General features: G+C 41.0%; 2 protein-coding genes across 5 annotated transcripts in view; one reads left to right on the forward strand and one right to left on the reverse strand.

Moving 5' to 3' along the window:
• The first annotated feature begins 455 nt into the window (after positions 1-455).
• On the forward strand, positions 456-6,552 carry TEX30 (testis expressed 30). 2 transcript variants are annotated; one of them, XM_027674706.1, is made up of 5 exons: positions 456-525; positions 1,633-1,863; positions 3,321-3,372; positions 4,821-5,029; positions 6,190-6,552. In XM_027674706.1, the coding sequence occupies exons 1-5, from the start codon at positions 508-510 to the stop codon at positions 6,361-6,363; spliced, it is 684 nt and encodes a 227-aa protein (XP_027530507.1). In that variant the 5' UTR covers positions 456-507; the 3' UTR covers positions 6,364-6,552. The 2 variants fall into 2 exon arrangements, with proteins under 2 accessions (XP_027530507.1, XP_027530508.1); XM_027674707.1 differs by lacking the exon at positions 456-525 and adding an exon at positions 552-723.
• Positions 6,553-7,621: 1,069 nt separating this feature from the next.
• KDELC1 (KDEL motif containing 1) overlaps positions 7,622-18,882 on the reverse strand; it is a 13,549-nt gene continuing 2,288 nt past the window's right edge. Inside the window, exons 2-10 of one of the 3 annotated variants that reach the window (XM_027674703.1) lie at positions 15,818-15,989; positions 15,196-15,401; positions 14,392-14,469; positions 11,135-11,307; positions 9,970-10,207; positions 9,174-9,383; positions 8,732-8,821; positions 8,060-8,164; positions 7,622-7,840 (exon numbers count right to left, since the gene is read on the reverse strand). In XM_027674703.1, the coding sequence (XP_027530504.1) occupies positions 7,823-7,840; positions 8,060-8,164; positions 8,732-8,821; positions 9,174-9,383; positions 9,970-10,207; positions 11,135-11,307; positions 14,392-14,469; positions 15,196-15,401; positions 15,818-15,899 (1,200 nt within the window). In that variant the 5' untranslated portion in view covers positions 15,900-15,989 and the 3' untranslated portion in view covers positions 7,622-7,822. Of the gene's footprint in view, positions 7,841-8,059; positions 8,165-8,731; positions 8,822-9,173; positions 10,208-11,134; positions 11,308-14,391; positions 14,470-15,195; positions 15,402-15,817; positions 16,024-18,155; positions 18,363-18,882 lie in introns of those variants that run through there. The other 2 variants (XM_027674704.1, XM_027674705.1) reach the window with 2 other exon arrangements.

Raw genomic sequence — 18,882 nt, forward strand, 5'->3', positions numbered from 1 at the left:
CTCAGGGAAGTGGTGGAGACACCTTCCCTGGAAGGTGTTCAGGAAACTACTGGACGTGGCACTTAGTGCTATGGTTTAGTTGACAATGTGGTATTCAGTCAAAGATTGGACTCAATGATTTCAGAGTCTTTTCCAACGTAACCGATTCTGTGATCTGTAACTCATCAGAACCATCACATTTGTACTCCCTGAAGTCAGTGAAAACATGACTTTCCAAGCAATCCCTATATAGTTGGCTTTATTTCTTCTGAATCACCACCCATCAGTCCGTGGTTTTTTACATGTACAGGGGACTAAAAGCTATTTATCGTCAGTTTTTGTTTATTTAACGTGACTCAACCCACCCACTCTCAGAGCTCCCCAACAGCTCCAACACAACCCGCCTACCTGCTCTCGCCTCGGGGGGCGGAGCCTCGCCCGCTGTGGACCAATCAGCGTCAGGCAGTGGCCGGCCCCCGGGGCGGGACTGGCTCGGCGGACTGTCACTTGCGTGACGTCACCGCCAGGATGAGCGGGCATGCGGAGGTATGGCTGCGGGCCGTACCTGCTCAGCTGTCCCTGCGGCCGGCGGGGTCCGCGTGCCTTTGTTCCTTTGGCATACGTGGGGTCTTGCAGCCTCGGCAACTGCTCTTCCCTTCCGAGGAGCCCCTGGAGCTGGGGAAGGCGGGGCGGGGTGGGTGTGCTACCGCCTCTGCCTTCCCCGCAGAGGCGCGTCCATGGCTGGTGGGCAGCTGAGGCCGCCTGGGCTGGTCCCCGCTGAGCAGCGGCCTGGGGGTCGGGAAGTGCAGCTGTGGCTGCTCTGCCCATCTCTGTGTACAGGCGCCACTACCATCCCCTTGTCTGGCATCTCCCACCACTTCAGCCGGGCAGAGGCTATGGGAGCAGCAGCTCGGCCAGGCCGCCGACAACCTCCTGCCCCTCTGCGCGGTTCCCCCGTGGGACCGCTGCCAGGGAGAGCCTTTAGGAGGCAGTGGAATGAAGTTGGGTTTCATCCCAGCACCGGGGTGTTTGCCTTTTTGTTCTCAGAAGCTGCAGCAGGAACACGTATGCTCTGCTGTCCAGCTCCCTTTCATTCTGCAGAACATCAGCTGGTCCTGAGCAGTTTGGTTCTGCTCCTCCTGTGGCGGCTGGGGTCTCTGCGCCCCCCTTGGAGCTGACATTGTCTGCACCTGTGCGGTCTCCTGTCCCTGGGGAGAGTTCAGTCCTTGACTGTATGCAGGCTGCTCTTTCACTGAGTGGTTCCCACTGTGCAGTCTGGAGACGTTTGCTGGGCTATGTCTTAATGTCACATATTCTTGTGGTTTAGGCTGCTAGTTGGCTCTGGAAAAGCTAGACATAGATACATAGAGAAGGTAAGAATTGTTTCAATTTATGCTTTGAAGCTAGGGATGCTTCATTTTCTAATGCAGCACATAAGGTGTTGAGTCATAAAGTGACTTGCCCATTTTTGTATGGAAAATCTTTGAATCTTTGAGTAATGTAAACTTACTCATTTAGTACTCTTAAATGGAAGAAATATAAGCAGGCTTGCAATTTTTGTTTATTTCTTGTCTGATTTTAGTTAATCATAATGTGTGGACTTGGAACATGCTTCCTTTTTTTTAATGATATTGGTGTTTGTTTCATTTCTAGGTTAAAGTGAAAATACCTTTTGGAAACAAATACCTTGATGCTATCTTCTCTGTCCCAGAGAAGAAATCAACATATGGAGTGATTCTTACCCACGGAGCTGGAGGAGATATGAATTTCCCTCACTTACTGTCTTTGGCAACTTATCTGGCATCCCATGGAGTTCTGTGCCTGCGGTTTACTTGTAAAGGCCTTAATGTTACTTATAGGACTAAGGCTTTCAAAACAGTTGTGGTAAGAAGTGACCAAATTCTGCCAAAGCTTAGATCCATTGGTGTTGTCTTCCAGGTTTCTGAAATTACAGCCAGACATTAGTCAAGCAACAGCAGGAAAATTAGAACCAATGATTAGCGAAATGGAGCTATCTGTATACAGAAACAGCAGAAGCAATTCTTACATGGGCAATAGCTGGAACAGCTGCCACAAATGTGTGAGTTGGAGTTCAGGGAGAGAGAGAGAAAATCTTGAGAAAAAGCAAGGGTGTTTCCTGGGAAAATTTGCAGCTTGAAAAAAAACTCAAGTGTTTGGGATGGAAACAAGAGGTAGATGTTCTGGGAGGGCTTGGTGAGGGGTGGGGGATTAAGAGAAACAACTTTAGAAGTAGTTTTGAGAGAAAGAAGTTGATCTGGGAGTTGTGCTGGGTCTCTGAGGCTTGGAAACTGGAGAAGCAGACTTTTGGGAAAGAGTAGGGGACTGGGTCATGGCAGGATTTCAAGCAAGAGAGATTGGAATTAGCATATGAGAGCCCTAATACCTAAGTGATCTTTGATTTCAAAATCAGTTTAACCTCTTATATGCAGGTGTTTATCTCTTTCTGCTGCTGCTACATTGTTAAAGATGCTCTTATGTAGTTAAGTTTTGTTAAAATAAGGAAGCTTTTGTTGCAATAGAATCAGTTTAGATAATCCTCCTCTTCTGGAGCATGTAGGAAGGAGTGGAAATTTTTTCCTGATTATTTTGTGACTTTTAGTGGGGTATGGGAAGCACTTTTCCTTGAGCATGAGGCAGTTTTGTAGGGGAACAAATTCCGGTTCTTAAGGAACTAATTTGTATGTCATTGGGATTATATGTACATTAACTTCAAGTCAGACTTTTCTCTCTTTAATGTGGATCTGTTCTTCATTCTTTTTGGAAGAACCACAATGTTGTTAGTGAGTTTATGTTAATATGCTACTGTGTAAAGGTAATTTAAAGGCCTCTGCTAAGATAGCGTCTGATTAGTTATCTCCTAAAAACTGAAAAAGTTGTTGCTGAATTTTATCTTTTATGTCAGACTTAAATGATCGTGTCTCAAACGTGTAATTGGAAATACATTGTCTGAATGAAGGGCATTTTTGGTAACTTATTTTGCCTTTTGATGGGCCAAGAGTGTGCATGGCTTCTGTTACTACAACTAAGTTGATACACAGTAATCACTTATGTTTTGGTAACTTGATAGGGCACCTGATATTTTAGACTTGCTGAGAGCTAATGTGAAATCGATTATGTTTATGTTGTTGCTGCAAAATGTTATGAAACCATTTGTGTGAAAAAAACAAGAGAGCAACTTGTATGTATCTGTTCTTTGTTTAATCTGAGGTGCTAAAAGAGCTTCCCATTTTGTATTTAGTAGCTACAAACAGAAGAAATCTCCAGCTTTCCAGCTGTCGTAATTCTGACTTATAATGCTTCTCTTTATCTTATTTCTTTAGGAATACTTAAAACTTTCTGATGATTATAAACTTTATGGTGTCTTCCTTGCAGGTATTGTTTTTATTATCAATATTTTTCTCTCTTATACTGTCTCCAGTAATAGCAGTCTATAACTATTCCAAGTCTATCCCACTTTGTTGAGAAGTGAACAAACAGATGTGGATGACAGGTTTCAGTCTGATGTGGGAACAAGCTGAATAACCTCCCAGTAGTGGGTTAGCTGGGGAGAGCTGACAGTCTAATGCTCTGTAACCTTCATTAGTGGATCAGCAGCCCTCTGCCTGCCATGGGAACATGGGTGCCAAGCCCACTTACAGATCTGCATTTGGGGGTCTTCCCCTGGAGCTGAATGTGACCAGCCCTGGAGCTGGTGGCTGTGCAGGGCATGTGTGCAGCTGGCTTGAGCAGCACTGCTGCTCGGGTCACCAGTGGGAACATTCAGCCTGCTGCTTCCATCAGATTCTCTTGAGAGCATGGCTGTCTAGATCTATTCACCTTCCTCACTATGCCACAGATCTCGCTGTAGAGGAGGAAGGAAAGAGCAACAGATTGCATTTTCCAGGTACTTTGGGAGAAAACTTACTTATCACTTAAAAGTGACAGGGCATGAGTTTTTTGATAATCCATATGTACTTTTTAACTGCAGGTCTTGAAGAATTCTGGTTACTGGTAAATGGAAAACAGTTTTCCCAAAACAGGTTTTGGTAGTTAAAACCTAGTGGCAGATAAAAAAAAAAAGCTATATTATGTGAAAAGGGGAGTAGATGGAGGTGATTAGGAATAACTTGATATGGGAAATTCTAAATGTTCTCTGACTAAGTGAAACAAAATCTGTGCTGATGCAAGTTAATCCCACTGGAATCAGCCACTTGTAACACTCAATTACAGAGCATTGTCAGCTCATATGTCTCGTCTTTGAGGAGATGCTTTGATATTCCCTCGCTGTTACTGACTGACCTTGTGCTACAAGTTCACACTATATCTTTTTTTCCCCTTCTACTTTTACTTTTAGGTTGAAGTTTGAGGTGTGCATAAACACTTGCTGGTTTTGTTTTGGGAGTAAGGTGCATAGAATTTTGTTTTAATTTGAGCAGATTGGGGTTGCATGAAAAGAATTATATAAGATTATATAATGGCTATCTCAAATTTCAAGGCTCTGGAGCATAGGACCTGTCCCTCTCTTCCCCTTGCCCCCAGGATGGGCTGTATCCTTCCAGTATTGCAAAGGATCCTTCTTCATTTATCTTTTCTTTTTACCTTCTTCTTTAAATGGGACATGAAATCATAATATAATTAGACAACTCTTTTAGCAGAAAATGTTGAAATTAAGGTTAATATTTTTCATGGAATAAAAGGATAAAAGCATCACTAGCATTTCATACTGCTAGTACACTGAAATACACTCAGTTGGATAGTTTTTAGGAGTTGTTTACTCAAGCAGAATGTGAATGAGGTGACAGCAGATATACTTTTTTCCTTTATTTCCACATGGGAGAAAGGCCGTTCCATGGGCTCACGAGCTGCTGCCTCTCTGATACGTCAGCTTATCCAGAATGATGGTGATGATGACTTCATTCGAGGTCTCATATGTTTATCTTACCCATTGCATCGACCAAAACTTCAGTCCAAGCTCCGGGATGAAGATTTATTATTTATCAGGTGTCCAGTGCTATTTGTCTCAGGATCAGCAGATGAGATGTGTGAAAAAGTGAGTACCCTTGTAGATCCTGCTACAAAAAGGCAGTCTGGAGGAGTAGAAATGAGCCGGAGTGACATCTGTATGGTGTACCTGATTACAGCCTTCTCTAAATATATGTCTTCTGAAGGAAGCCTTGGGTAGGAAACTTCGCTGGACATAAGGAAGCCTGGTGGTGCTTTCCTTTGCTGCTTAAAACCTATGGATCATGCTTGATCTTCCACTTTAGCTAAATCATCTTTGGGCCTCTGCAATACCACAGATTTAAGTGTTTTTTATTGTACAAAGTAAAAGCGGCCCGTGGAAGGAGTGAGTTGCTATTGTGTTTTAACTATTTCAGGTTACAAAACATATATGCTGTACTGCGCTACCAATTTCATATTTTCACGTTTTCATGACAAATTCTTCTAGCAAAGCAGTTCTGGCTCACAAATCAGGCTTCTGTAATAGAAAGTGATATTTTTGTAGAGATGAAGAGCAGGTGTGCAGAGATGAGAACACAGTGGTTTTCTGCCTCATTTTCCTGCAAACAAGTATCTCTTGTTCTTGAACATGTCAGCTTGAATTTGGGAGTGTGTCCAACTGGCATTTTCCATGCCTGGATAGCTTCTAAGGAATCATAGTCCATTTGAGAGGAGTTGTCACCAAAATAAGTCAGGCTAGCAACCAGCAGATCCCTGGAGTGTCCTCTTAATGCAGAAATCTTTAAGAGTTTCTGAACTGGTTCTTAGATCTGTTTGCTGAGAAAGTGCAACAGCATCAAAGCCAGTCCCTAAGGAATTATATTGCTATTCAGCCCCTATAGACAAATCTGACTTAGGAAGTTCTATCTTTATTGCTAGCACTACCCTCTAACAGTAGAAGTGGATTCCTTTGTCACTGTGGGGAAGGTGCCTGCACAGGGTTGTGACCTTTTCAGTTTTTGAAGTTTTAATTTGCTGCTGTTCTGTGTTTGAGTGAGGGTGGACCTTTGAGCAGATCCCATTGCTGAGCACAGCATTCATATCCTGAATACAGAATACATCCCATTTTCCCATCAAGGTGTTTTTCATGTGCACACAGATCCATTTTGTTTTTAAGAGCTGCCTATTAGGCAAAGCGAGAGACATCTAGGAGTTGCACAATTTGTAGCAGCTGATTCTCTAACTTTTTTATTCTTATTTTCTCCATAGCAATTGCTAGAAGGTGTGGCAAGCAAAATGAAAGCCCCTAAAAAAATCCATTGGATTGATAAAGCTAACCATGGGATGGCAGTCAAAGGACGAACAACAGATGATGTCATGGAAGAAATAAATGCACAAGTTTTTTCATGGCTTAGAGACAATGTTGAACTGGAGCACAAATAATTTGCAGTGTTTAAGCAGTTTCTTCATATAGTTTTTCCTAAATATGGCAAATTAAGAGTTTGTTATTTTTGAGAGGCATATTTTTTAAAACAGATCTTTTCAGAGGTCTCAGTGCAAATGCAAATAAAGCTTTGTATGAATTAAAAAAATATGCAAAACAATAAAGAACTTCTTGAAGGACAGAAAATATTTAGTATCGTGGCAGCATTTTTTTCTGTGTTTCTGTGCAATTAACCATATACAACACTTAGGAGTGCAGAGCACTAAGTAAATGCTTTTGACTAATATTTGAAGTAATATACTGGAAAAAAATCTACTTGGACAGCATATCTTTAGGTACCTTCAATTTCTGAGTACATCACTGATGCTGTACTTGCTTGCAATTAAATTCTACTGATTTGTAGAATTCTGCCAGCACATCCCGAGGCTGGCGAGCCTGGTGTACTACCCTGCCTTGCTGCCAATCCTCCACTCCCAGGTCCTGAGAGGAGTCTCTCATGGTTTACAGTGTCGCCACCTCAGGGAGCCAGACTGTGGGCCTGTGTGGGGAGGAGGAGGTAATGCAGGCACAGCTGGGCAGTTGATCAAAGAATGTGGGTTACAGTTTTGAACAGTCTCCTCCAGACACATCCTTTGTGTAAAGGACTGATCACAGAGGCCCTCTAATAAATACTGATGAACAACAAATTGAGTTTATAGGGATGGAGGAGCTCCTGGAGCAGGAAGCGGTTCTGCCTCCAGTGTGACCTGCTGTGCAAAACTTCTCTCTGGAGGGCTCTAAAGAGGCAGGCCAAGGTCTGGACCTCATTACCCATTAGCAAGGGGAACTCAAATCCTTGTCTGAGCTCTGACACTGCACAGCAGATGAAACACTTCCTGTGTGCTGGCAGCTGCAGCCTTGCCCATTATGGGCTATGAGTAACCTGCTGGTGTAAGCAAAGCTTACACCAATATATGAATTGTGTTTTTCCTTCAGGTTAACAATATTTATTATGAACCCCACGCCCCTAACTTTGAGAATACTGATTCTCTCAGAAGGATCAAGGTTATGGTCTGAAAAAGAAGCCTTTGGGTACGTATGTGGTGTGGGAGCAAATGTACAATTCTTATCGGCCCTTTTTTGCAGAACATACTTCTGAAAAGACTCAGTATAACAACCATGAGTAAAAAGTATCTGGATCTCCAAGGTAACTCAGGACAGGAACACATAACTGATACAAACATGTTTTTTATTTAAAAAAATTATAAAAATGTGTTTGAACAAGACTCTGCCACCATCACATAATAAAAAGGAAATAGGGGGTACTTTGTTTTCTTCTATATGTCGATCATTATATGGTAAACTTCATAATATCCACTGACATTATCCACTGGCATATTAATTCAAATTTTTCTTCTTTCTTTAAGAAGTCAGTCTGAATGTAGGCAAATACTGAAAAAATTAATTAATTCCTTTCTGTCAGAGTTCATCTTTGGCCTGCAGTCAAGAAAGAAGAAATGTGTTTCAGTTAACTGGAAGCTCAATTTTTCACTGTCTAGTCCTGCGAATACATCAAGAAAAGTTTCTAAGTTTGATAGGTGTTAATGGCTTGGCCTGTTAACTGATACCAGGGGCACTGAGCAGCGCCTCTCCCAGGGAGGCTGACAAGAACTGAATACACCCAGCACTTCATGTTTAACTCTGCATGTACTGTACCTTTTTTCGGTGGCAAGTACATGGGAAAAGGTCATCATCAGGCTGTGGCACCTTCTCCATCCCATCTCTGATTTTTGGTTCGCTCACTTGCAAGCTGGCGTATTCCTAGTTTAAAAAAAAAAGGTATTGTTAATTCATAAAGTTGTTAGATTGTATGTATGTCTGGCTGTAAATACTGCACCAACTCGGCTGTAAATACTACACCAACTCAGCTGAGTAATTCTGTAAAAACTCTGGGGTACACAGTCTGTTACTACACACTGTGTCACACACAGGGTAAGCAGATACTTAACTGCAGAAGGGAGCCCCTTCGGGTGCCTCACTGGAGTTTCGGTACCTTGGTGCTAATGCACAGATATTTTCAGCTGTGGTTCACAGGGTGTGCATCTGATGTGGAATTCTTTGATCATTATGGGCAACATATTCTTGCAGATTAGATCACGATTTATGGGATCTGACTGCTTCTCAAAGCATCACATCACCATAGTCTTAAAGGGGTTTCACAGGATATAATTGAATACAATGTTTGTAAACGAAATTAAGATTTTAATTGCTGATGCTTGCTTTGTGACTTCCAGTATTGGGCTGGCCAATTTCCAGCAGCTCTGTTGCCCTGAATTCTTTCTCTGTGATTTCTATTTTTGTGCCAGTAGCCATTAAAAATATACTGACCTGGAAAAGTTTGAAGTAGTAACAAAAGATGTGGTCTCCCATGAGATGGTTTCTTGCAAATTCTTGTCCAGATTTTGCAATATTTTTTGCCTGTCAAAAAAAATAATAGGTTTGTTTTGGTTTTTTATTATTCCCCAAAACTAGTATTTATTTCAGGATGCCAGTGTTGGTTATGGAGTTAAGTATGATGTTAAGAGTTTAGGATAACTTAAATAAGCATTTTTAATTTAAATGTTAAGGCACTGTTATGAAAATGTTCTTAATTTTTTGCAAAGTTTAATTTCAAATTAAGGGTAGTATTATGTATTTTTCAAGTGTCTTTCTTATTTGTGGAGTTGATGAAAATAATTTTTAAGTTCTTCTAATAGGCTTTTTTTTTTAAGAAATGCAATTTTTGTTCTCTTCTAGAAACATTACTGAGCACTTCTAAATGTGTATTTACCTCTTCATCATGCTCTTTTGCCCACTGTAGTTTTTCTAGTAGATCACTCAGGTCACTTTTAAATGGAATATAATGTTTCCACGGCTGCAGCTCATTATAAAAATGCTCATAGTATATGGAGTCTTGCTTTAGCACCACACTGTTTCCTGCTAGTAGATAAGGCAATCTGTATGCTGCCACTGTGCCATCAATATTAATTTGATATTTATACTGGAAAGAAAAGGACCATACGTTATTAACAAACACAAGATCCCAGTGGCTTGGTTAGATTATATTATTCTGAGGGCACTGGTGTTACTGACTTGCCGATATTGAGACATGTAGGATTGGCTAGGCAAGCATCAATGTCTAAGAAGCTTTTATTATTTAGTTTGGAATTCATCACAGTGCAGGGTACACAGAGCTGCCCTCTTCATCAGTTAAGTTCTCCGGAAATTCTTAGACGCTCATCCTCTGATGTGAGGGTAGATGTGCCACTTCATCCACCGATTTTCCCACTATGTTAGTTATGTTAGTAGTCCTGATCGCTGAATCAGGAAAAAGAAATAAAAAGGAACTTGAAGTTATATAGATTACATAAGGTTCTATAGAACCTTTAGACGTAAATCAGACATTATTATCCTCAGTGTAAGAGCTACATAGCAGTTAATCTCCCTGGAGGGATGTCTATTCATGCTTGTTACTGGTGTTGTCCTGAAAAACTAAAAACCGCTTTATTATCAATAATACATACTAAGTTATTCAATAATGGGAAACATCGAGAACCTAGTTCTATGAAAAATGGTTAGTGACTTACCTTAAAGAAATCAAAAAATGAAATGTGCTTAACAATAGGGCCATAGAGGCTTTCATCATGTTTAAAGAAAAAAAAGTTTGTGAAAGCAGCATCTATGATCTCTGGATATTTTCTGCTGAGTTTTACAAGCTCAAGCCTCTCTTTGCGGCTGTCACGTCCTCTCCAGAACGCTGTGGTATTCTTGTCTTCCCATGATGGGCCAGTGTTTGCTTGAACTGACATCATATCCAGACTGACTCTGGAGCAGAAAGAAGTGATTTAATAGGGAAGTCTGCTGGAAATATTTTTAAGTGCAATTACTTCAAAGAGTTCACAGTACCAACAGGCGAATACCAAGGATGAAGGGAAGTCATGAGCACACCATGATCTGTATTGTATCAGTATTTTGCAGCAATAAAAACAGATAACAAATGTTAAGTTCACAGGCGTGTGGCATGACAGTATCAGTTCAACAACATGGCATGGGGAAAGAGTACCTGGCAATTGTCATGGAAAAAAGCAGGTAAAAGTGGATATGTTTTCCAAACAGGTGAAAGTGATGCAAGGTAAAGTAACTTGCTTAATACAGCATATTTCACTTCCTTAAAAATGTTGCTAAATTAAAACACATAAACTAGGAGGGCAGAAGGTAGCAAATTTAGAGAAAGTCTTGGTAATAAAAAAAGGAACCAGAACTAAATGCAGTGAAATGATAAACAGTTTCAAGATGGATTACAGAGATCTCTTAGAAGCTGTCTTGGCAGTATTTCAGGACAACAACAGAGCAGTTGCCAAACCTAATTATGATCAGTAATCAACATGGGAGATGGTAGCTCCTAGTTCAAGAATTCTAGCTATGTTGGGATTTTAAAGGTACAGAAAAAAGGACTCCAACAAAATCAGGAAAAAAAGACACCTGGCTAGTCATCAATATGTTCATGTGGGGAGAAACAAAGCAAACAAACCAAATAACTACCCTTGAAACATTCTAACTGCTATTGATTTTGGTTTTTTAAATAAATCAGTGAACTATAATGTTAACATACTGATTACACAGTTACTGCCTACCTGCAGCGTGCCATTGTCTCAATGAATAAATGGAAACAGTTAATACACTGTTAATATACATATCTCTATGGAAAATCATTCACTGTGAATTTTGTGGAAAGTTTAAGCAATTTCTTACCGTCCCATACTCTCCAAAACTGAGTCTGTTAAGTCATATGTTGGCATAACGATATCTTTTGACTCACTGGACCCACACCACGAGAAGATGGGGTGCAGGTTCTGTGGGGACTTCTTTTTCTCCAGAGGCCAGTCCCCCAAATTAACAAAAAATTCTACATCTGGCATTTTCACCTAAACAGAAGCAAATTAGGCACAAGTGCAATTTAACACAAAGCAGTATTCTTCTGCTGCCATCTTGCATTTTGAAAGCATGAGGAAAAAATAACCAGGTGTCTAATATACTTAATATACCTGTAATACATCATTAGACTTTAGAAACATGTTAGAAGTACTGAGACCACAGAGTAAAGCCTACAAGATAATATTTTTTTTTTAAAATTTGTACGAAGTCACAAAAATGCTCCCTTTTTAGAAGTTGGTTTCTTTACATAATTGGCCACACAATCTTTGTATCAGACTAGCACTGGGATCTAGTAAGCAATTGTATAGTTCCAAGGTAAGCTGAACCACCTTGTTCAATATATGGGATATTGCTGTTGAGTGGTAAATTAGTTTTCTGTCACATCAGTGAACTGATTCACCTTGTCTGCAGGATGCCTAAATCCAACAGAAGTAACAGAAATGAACAGCTATGATGGGAAGACCACATTTAGTCAGAGCTGGGGTTAATTATTAAGCATAACATCCTCACTTATTTAAAATATTTTGTAGTATGGAACCATTGCTGAAATCACTATCACAGCTAAAAAGCAACCAAAATACTGTTGATGGCCAGGAAGCAGGATAGAGGGCATAATTTTGCAGCTATATGAAACTGTGATGCACCTCGATCTTAAGCATTGTATGTGGTTTGGGTATTTGCACGTGAAGTAAGAAAAGGTACAAAGAAAGGCAGCTTTATACTTTTCTAAAGAAAGGACTAGCTGCCTTGTGAAGAAAATCTGAAAATGGTAGGACAGTTCAGTCTGGAGAGCAAAAGGCAAAAGATGATATAGGGCTGTGTTTTACAGAAACCTGAAGGTACCTATAATGTCAGTGTAGAACTCAGGTTGTATCTCAATTCACTCTCTTAATTTTTTAAAAAAACATAAATCTTTACTACATCCCCCTCAGTTGCCTCTTTCAAAGCAACAGAAGTTAATAATTTGGCAAATATCAAAACTCTCCTAAATGGTTGGAAGATATTCTTCTTTAACTCGACGACACGGGAAGAGGCAGATACCCAAAGCAGTACTTTTTGCCTTCAGTATGCAGACGGACAGAAAAGGTTTCATTGAGTACCTTCTGTGGGAGTTGCTACACATTCTAATCCTCAGCACTAAACTTCATTAGCACAGTGCCATCTAATGGTTATAATGGGCATAAACCCCTACAAATTGTATTATATCTACATCTTCAATGGCAGAATCATTCAACAGGTTATATCTTCTTCTCCAACCAAAAGATGTATTGTCATTTGGTGACAATGTCTTGATAGAAATTTCCGAGGTATTTAATGGGACTGAGACAAACTGTGTCTTCTAGATCTGTAAACAGTTTCTGTCTTCAGAGTTAGCAATTCTTTTTCAATGTTCAGCCTAAATTCCTTAGATGCAATTTAATTCCATTATTTCTACTGACTACTGACACCAAGAACAGTTTACTTCCATCTTCTGTGGAGGAACCTTTTAGATAATTAAAGGCTACATTGACGTCTTCCCCTAGAAACTGTTAGATGAAACAATCCCCACTTAAATGATTTTTCATTTGTATGTGTAGTCATTCTTACCATTTTCCTGTGCAATCTTTCTTAAGGCATGACACCCAAAGGCAGACAGAGTAGCATAACCGATCCATTACTCATCCTGAGGATGGTTATTTTACATTTCTTTCACGTGTTGTGTTCATATATGTGGCTAGTTTTCACAACAGCATGCCACTGTTGACTCACATTACATTTGTGATACCTTAAACCTTCACGCTTTTCTGCAGAAAATTACCACTCACCCTTTTTTAAATAGCTGTCACAACTATATCACTTATCCAGCCTTTGTGTAGTATCCTGCCCTTGTCACTTTATTTTATCCATTTTTCCATACGATGTCTCTTACTTGTTAAGAAAATTTAAAGTTATAATGCTGTACCATGAGGTGCTTGCAGGTTCTTTCGTTTTTGCTATCTGAAAATTCAATAAGCATATTCTCTAGTCCATTATTCAGTCAAAATATAACTAGTTATTAAATGGTGACTGAATCTATGATAAATCTCTGAGAAGTATGTTTGTGACACCTTTCACATCTCTGGAAACGCTGGCAAAAGTTATTTAAGTAAGGCTTTCCAAGCAGGTTACATTAGTTTCTTCTAAGCAAAGAATTCTATGTTGTTCGTGAGAAACTTGTGAGACTTAACCCCAAAAGCCTAAAATGAAGGCATCATACAGGAAAACTGTTATCTTGTTATAGAAAGAAATTATAGTGCTATGACTCATATTTCACGATAAATCTATGTTGTTTCATACCAATTACCTTATCTTTCAGCTACTTATAATGTGTTTATTTTTATTAAATTTTGAAGAAAGGTTTTTAGGTGAACAACTCCATACTTCAGTAGTTTCTCTCTCTTCCTTCTCCCCTTTTTAAAAGGCCGGGCACTTTGCCTTTTTGCAGTCAAAACCAGATATTAACTTGGCTATATTCATATTTCTCTTACTACTTATTTTATGTAAAAATCACATATTTGTGCATGCTGAAACTTCAGCCCTGCTATATTCTGTCACTGTGTACATGTCAGGTTTTTTTCCTAAGTTTCCCTAGGAAAGAGTCTTCATGGTGCTTTTTGCTTGTACAATCAAGGGAGTTTCCCCACACACCACCTGCTGGGCTTTTGGTACTCCTCCTCAACTGAATTTAATGGAAGACGATATACGTGTCCTACTTTTTTTAAGTCATCCTGTAAAATGTACTAGCAAATTTTCTATTAAATGGTACAGGATGATTTATTTTGTCTACAGAAAAAAACCCCAACGCAACCTGTCCAGATTTATCAACTCGCCTATAAAAGCCTGCTACTCAATTAACTTTTGCGATACTCTGATCAGATGGCATTCTAGAATATGCCAGCTTCAAATAAGGAAAATCCATCTGACCTTTCCATTATTAATCAAAGAACAAGAGTTGTTTAACAGATACAGCAACAAATATGCAGAAGTGTATTTGTTAAGCCCAGGCTTCTATAAATTGAGGCATACAGAATAAATGACTGTGCAGATATACTCACTTTTCTTGTCAAAGAAAGCAGTATGGCATCCATGAAAATTCTGAAGCCAACATGTTCCCCATATGTCTTTATATAAACCTGAAAATAAACAAAAGTTTTATTGGCCTAGTGTTTTCATTTCAGAGAATGGCTGCCACGATTTAGAGCTCTTCTAATTGCTTAGCAACTAATCAGACAGATTGTATGGCTGTATAGATTTACGAATCAGCTGGGAAGCTTTAGAAATCTCATCACAGAAAACTGACAAAAAAAAAATGACAAGCTTTGCCTGCTTTTTAAAATATTCCAGGTCTGTTCATGGAAACAGAAACTGGTTGCCTATTTCTGTTGTGTTCCATTGTTCTCATTTCCCTGTAAAACTCTACTGAAGTACAGTCCTGTTAAAAAGAATTGTAGCTCTGATCCAAAGTGGAACTAAAAGTGGTATTTCCTTACCTCAGAACTATGCACAATATAATTTATTAATGCACTCCAAATTAGATGATCGTGACACTTCACAGCAATATTACTCAGTGAACAGGAAACTGAATTAGCATTTAGGAGACTTGGGTGGGTGCCCAGTACTCATATTGATTGCCTGGAAAGTAATTTGCCTTTGCTGTGTTGCAGTTGCTTCAATTGCAATGTGGACAAGAAGCACTTATAAAGCAGGACAGATATTGCTGAGCTCATATACAAACTGCAAAGTATTCAAGGACAGAGAAGCAAGCAAAGAAGCTTTTACAACTGGGAACAGCCAAACTGCCCAGGTGCATGATTTGCTACCAAGTTCCCATAGGGACTTCAGATTATCCCATTCTGTACCTCGTTATCTTTGATGGTGTAGTGACACAAACTCTGTCTTTGTCCAAACCTCTGTGGAATTTCTTTTGCAATCTTATCTGGATCAACAGTGGGAAAATTGGCTAGGTCTCTCTGAATCTGTAGCATGGTCTGAGGGCAGTTCATCTCTTCCAGCCATGCACTGCTGTCCTCCTGAGGGCAGTCACAGTTTTCATGGTAAATAGGTCCTATCAGGAACACAATTATTATTTTTAATAAATCATACTATTGACTTGTTGAGATCACAAAAGAGGGTCAGGCACTGAACATTCATTGCTTATGGCCAAACAGTCAGCAACTCTCCGAATGGATGTTTGAAATTTTTTTTTTAATTCCAATGGAGTCACATCAATCTACATCAGCTTCTGTATGAGCCCTCTCCATGTATTTGCTAGGCAACAGCTTCACAGCATTTGCTTCTTTTTATTATTTTAAATAGTATGTGTAGGACACTTATAATGAATCCATAATTCCAATGGGATCTGATGGTTCAGAAAAGTATTGAGGTCCCAAAGAATCCTATGCTTATCCGAGAAGACATACTGGCACACAGTTTGTGAGAAAAAACTGTGATAGGAAATCTGTGTGTAATGCTGCCTCTTACCTTTTAAAATATATGGAGACTGTGCAACATGTTTATTTCCAGTTTTGACATCTATCTTCAGGTTTTGGTAGCTCGCGTACATCCTGTATCTCACGAGGAAGGAACCATCTTTCCTGTCTAACACTTGCACACCAACCCGAGTGAACTGTTCATCAGGAGCAGTGATCTTCACCTGGAATGCATTTTCACCTGGTGACGAAGTGAACCTACCCGGAGAGTAAGTGGGAGCTTAATAAAAAAGCCAACACACTATAGATTTCTTAGTCCAACCCATTCCTTCTCAAGCCGACAGATTTCCAGTAACTTCACTGAGCCACGCTACGCCTCTTTGAGTACATCCTAATGCTCACAAACAAGGTGTGATTCTTCCAAAGGGAATTTTGTTAGGCTACCTAAAATGTCTCATGCTGTTGAAGCATAAGGCATCAAGAAGGTTTCACTCGGTCATGAACACACCTCTAAAAATCACTTGGTGCCCTACATGTTGAACAGTGTTGGAAATACGGTCTTTGACTACGTGGGAACAGAGCAGCTTTAAAAATCCAGCACAGCTCTTGATTAGTAGTAGCTCAAATATAAAATGATGGGAAGGTAGAGAGCATGTAGATAAATGGATATATCTTGCTGTCCTGTCCTGTAGGGACAGAGCAAGGGGCAATGGTTTTAAACTGAAAAAGAGTAGATTTGACTGGATGTAAGTAAGAAATTGTTTACAATGAGGGTGATGAGACAGAGAAATAGGTTGCCCAGAGAAGTTGTGGATGCCCCATAAGTAGAAGTATTCAAGGTCAAGCTGGACAGAGCTTTGAGCTACCTGGTCTAGTAGAAGGTGTCCCTGCCCATGGCATGGGGGTTGGAACGAGGTGATCTTTAGAAGTCTCTTCTAACCCAAACCATTCCATGATTCTATAAAAAAAATACTAAAACAAGTTTCACTTTAGCAGCTTAATAAGTCTGTTATTTTACATTCAGACACAAAATGTTTTCAGATTACTTTATTTTCCAGGTATTATTTAAGGAAGTAAAGAATAAAGGTAAACATCTTAATCATTATGGTAGCTCATACAGGGGGGAAAAAAAGAATACTAAAACTGCCAATGTCTCAGTAGGGATAAAACATTACAGTGCGATCATGTAATTCAGTGTGTACTTACACTATTTTGGTAAAATTCACCATATACCAAACAGAAAAATCTCCATAAAACGAAATACAATAATCTGAAAAATCATCTGAAGTTATCACATATCATTGAGGTACGAACAAAGCTGGTGCAGTCAAAATGGTGCATCTGCCAACTTTCTTCCACCTTTCTTTCATCCCTTTAAACATAGTCCAAAATATTTAGGGAGAGCCTCGGATAGAGAAAGAGGTGGTGGGACTAGCTGGACTAAGTTACCACTAAGTAGCTGGACTACAGCCCAACAGCCTGGTTACCTTAACTTGTCCAGACATACCAGGGAGCTGGCAGTTCAACGAAAGGCAGGAAATATTTACTTTCTATGATAAACTGAACTGGCCGCTTCTGGACTGACACAAGCCATGGTGCACCTAATCTGGATGACTGGATGGAGCATTCCAAGCTCCTACCTGGGCTGTACGATCAGTGTTTCTTCCCTGTAGAAATGGGAAGCCATGAGTGTCCTCTGAAAATCACAAAATCACAGAATACTTAGTGTTGGAAGGGGCCTCTGGAGATCATCTAGTCCAACCCCCCCTTCCAAGACAGGGTCACCTACAGCAGGTGACATAGGAATGTGTCCAGGTGGGTTTGGAATGTCTCCAGAGAGAGAGACTCCACAACTTCCCTGGGCAGTCTGTTCCAGTGCTCTGCCACCCTCAACATAAAGTTCTTCCTCACGCTGAGGTGGAACTTCTTGTGTTTTAGTTTATGGCCATTGCTCCTCATCTTATTTCATTCCTAGGAAGTTTTACCTAATGGTCTATGGAGTAATTAGTAAATGACTCTACTGATCTCATGCCTACACATGTAGGAGAAATACTGATGTTCCCAACAGTGGAAACAAGCAGGATGCCTGAACATAATAAATTAAATGTATTTGTCACTGTTAAAATTTTGACACAGGAGAATAAATAATAAATTTTTGGTTGGACTAATACGTATGTTTTGCTGCTGAACATTTTCATCCTCTTATCTCATCCCCTGCAAATCGCGAAGTTATGTGATAATCCTTGAAAAAATTAATTAGTTTTCACTAAGTGATATACAGAAAAAAGTCGCGTCGAGAGACCTTTCAGCCTGCCCTTTCTACAAGAAAACCCCAAGCCCTCCGGACTGCCCCTGCCCACAATGTCCGTGGAAAGCCGCCGCGCCCTCACCTCTGCCCCTCGGCGTCCACGGCCTGCACGTAGAAGTACCGTGCGGGGAGCGCCGCCTGGGCCCGCAGCCCCGGCCCCCACACCGCGCTGCGCTCGGCGCTCGGCTGCCCGGCCCCGCCCGCGGCCGCCGCCGCGGCTGCCAGGGCGAGGCACAGAGGCCACAGCATCGGCAGCGCTGCCCAGACGGGGGAACACCGCCGGAACCGGCCTCCTGCCCTCGCCGCGGCGCTGGGGAGTCCTGCCCTCGGCGCGGCTCCACGGGGCGGGGACGGGGGGGAAGGCGGGGCGGCGCTGCTGGAGCCGCAGGCTGGGCGGGAGGCGCTGCGGGAGCCCTCACTGGAGACATCTGGAAATGGGGTGGAGACGTTCTTGTGTCACCCGCACTATGGGACCCTGCCTTGGCAGGGGGTGTTGGACTACGTGATCGCCTGAGGTCCCTTCCAACCCTCACTGTGATGTGTGGCAGCCGGTAGCTCAGGTCTAGGATTGTCTGCAGCAGAGGTGAAAGGGCACCTCACCAATCCGCTGCCAATCGCCCAACATGCACCTCCGGTGATTCCATGGGCTTTTGTCTGTCAAATAATCCAACCTCAGGTTGCAGAACGCTAGTGCCAGTGCTGTGCTTAACTACAAACAGAACCATTCAGGCTGCAAAAGACCCCTGAGAACATGGAGTCCAACCACTAACCCAGCACTGCCAACTCCACTACTAAACCCTGTCCCTGAG

This window comes from Neopelma chrysocephalum, unplaced genomic scaffold (assembly GCF_003984885.1).
Source record: "Neopelma chrysocephalum unplaced genomic scaffold, ASM398488v2 Primary Assembly neopelma1_25, whole genome shotgun sequence".
NCBI lineage: Eukaryota > Metazoa > Chordata > Aves > Passeriformes > Pipridae > Neopelma > Neopelma chrysocephalum.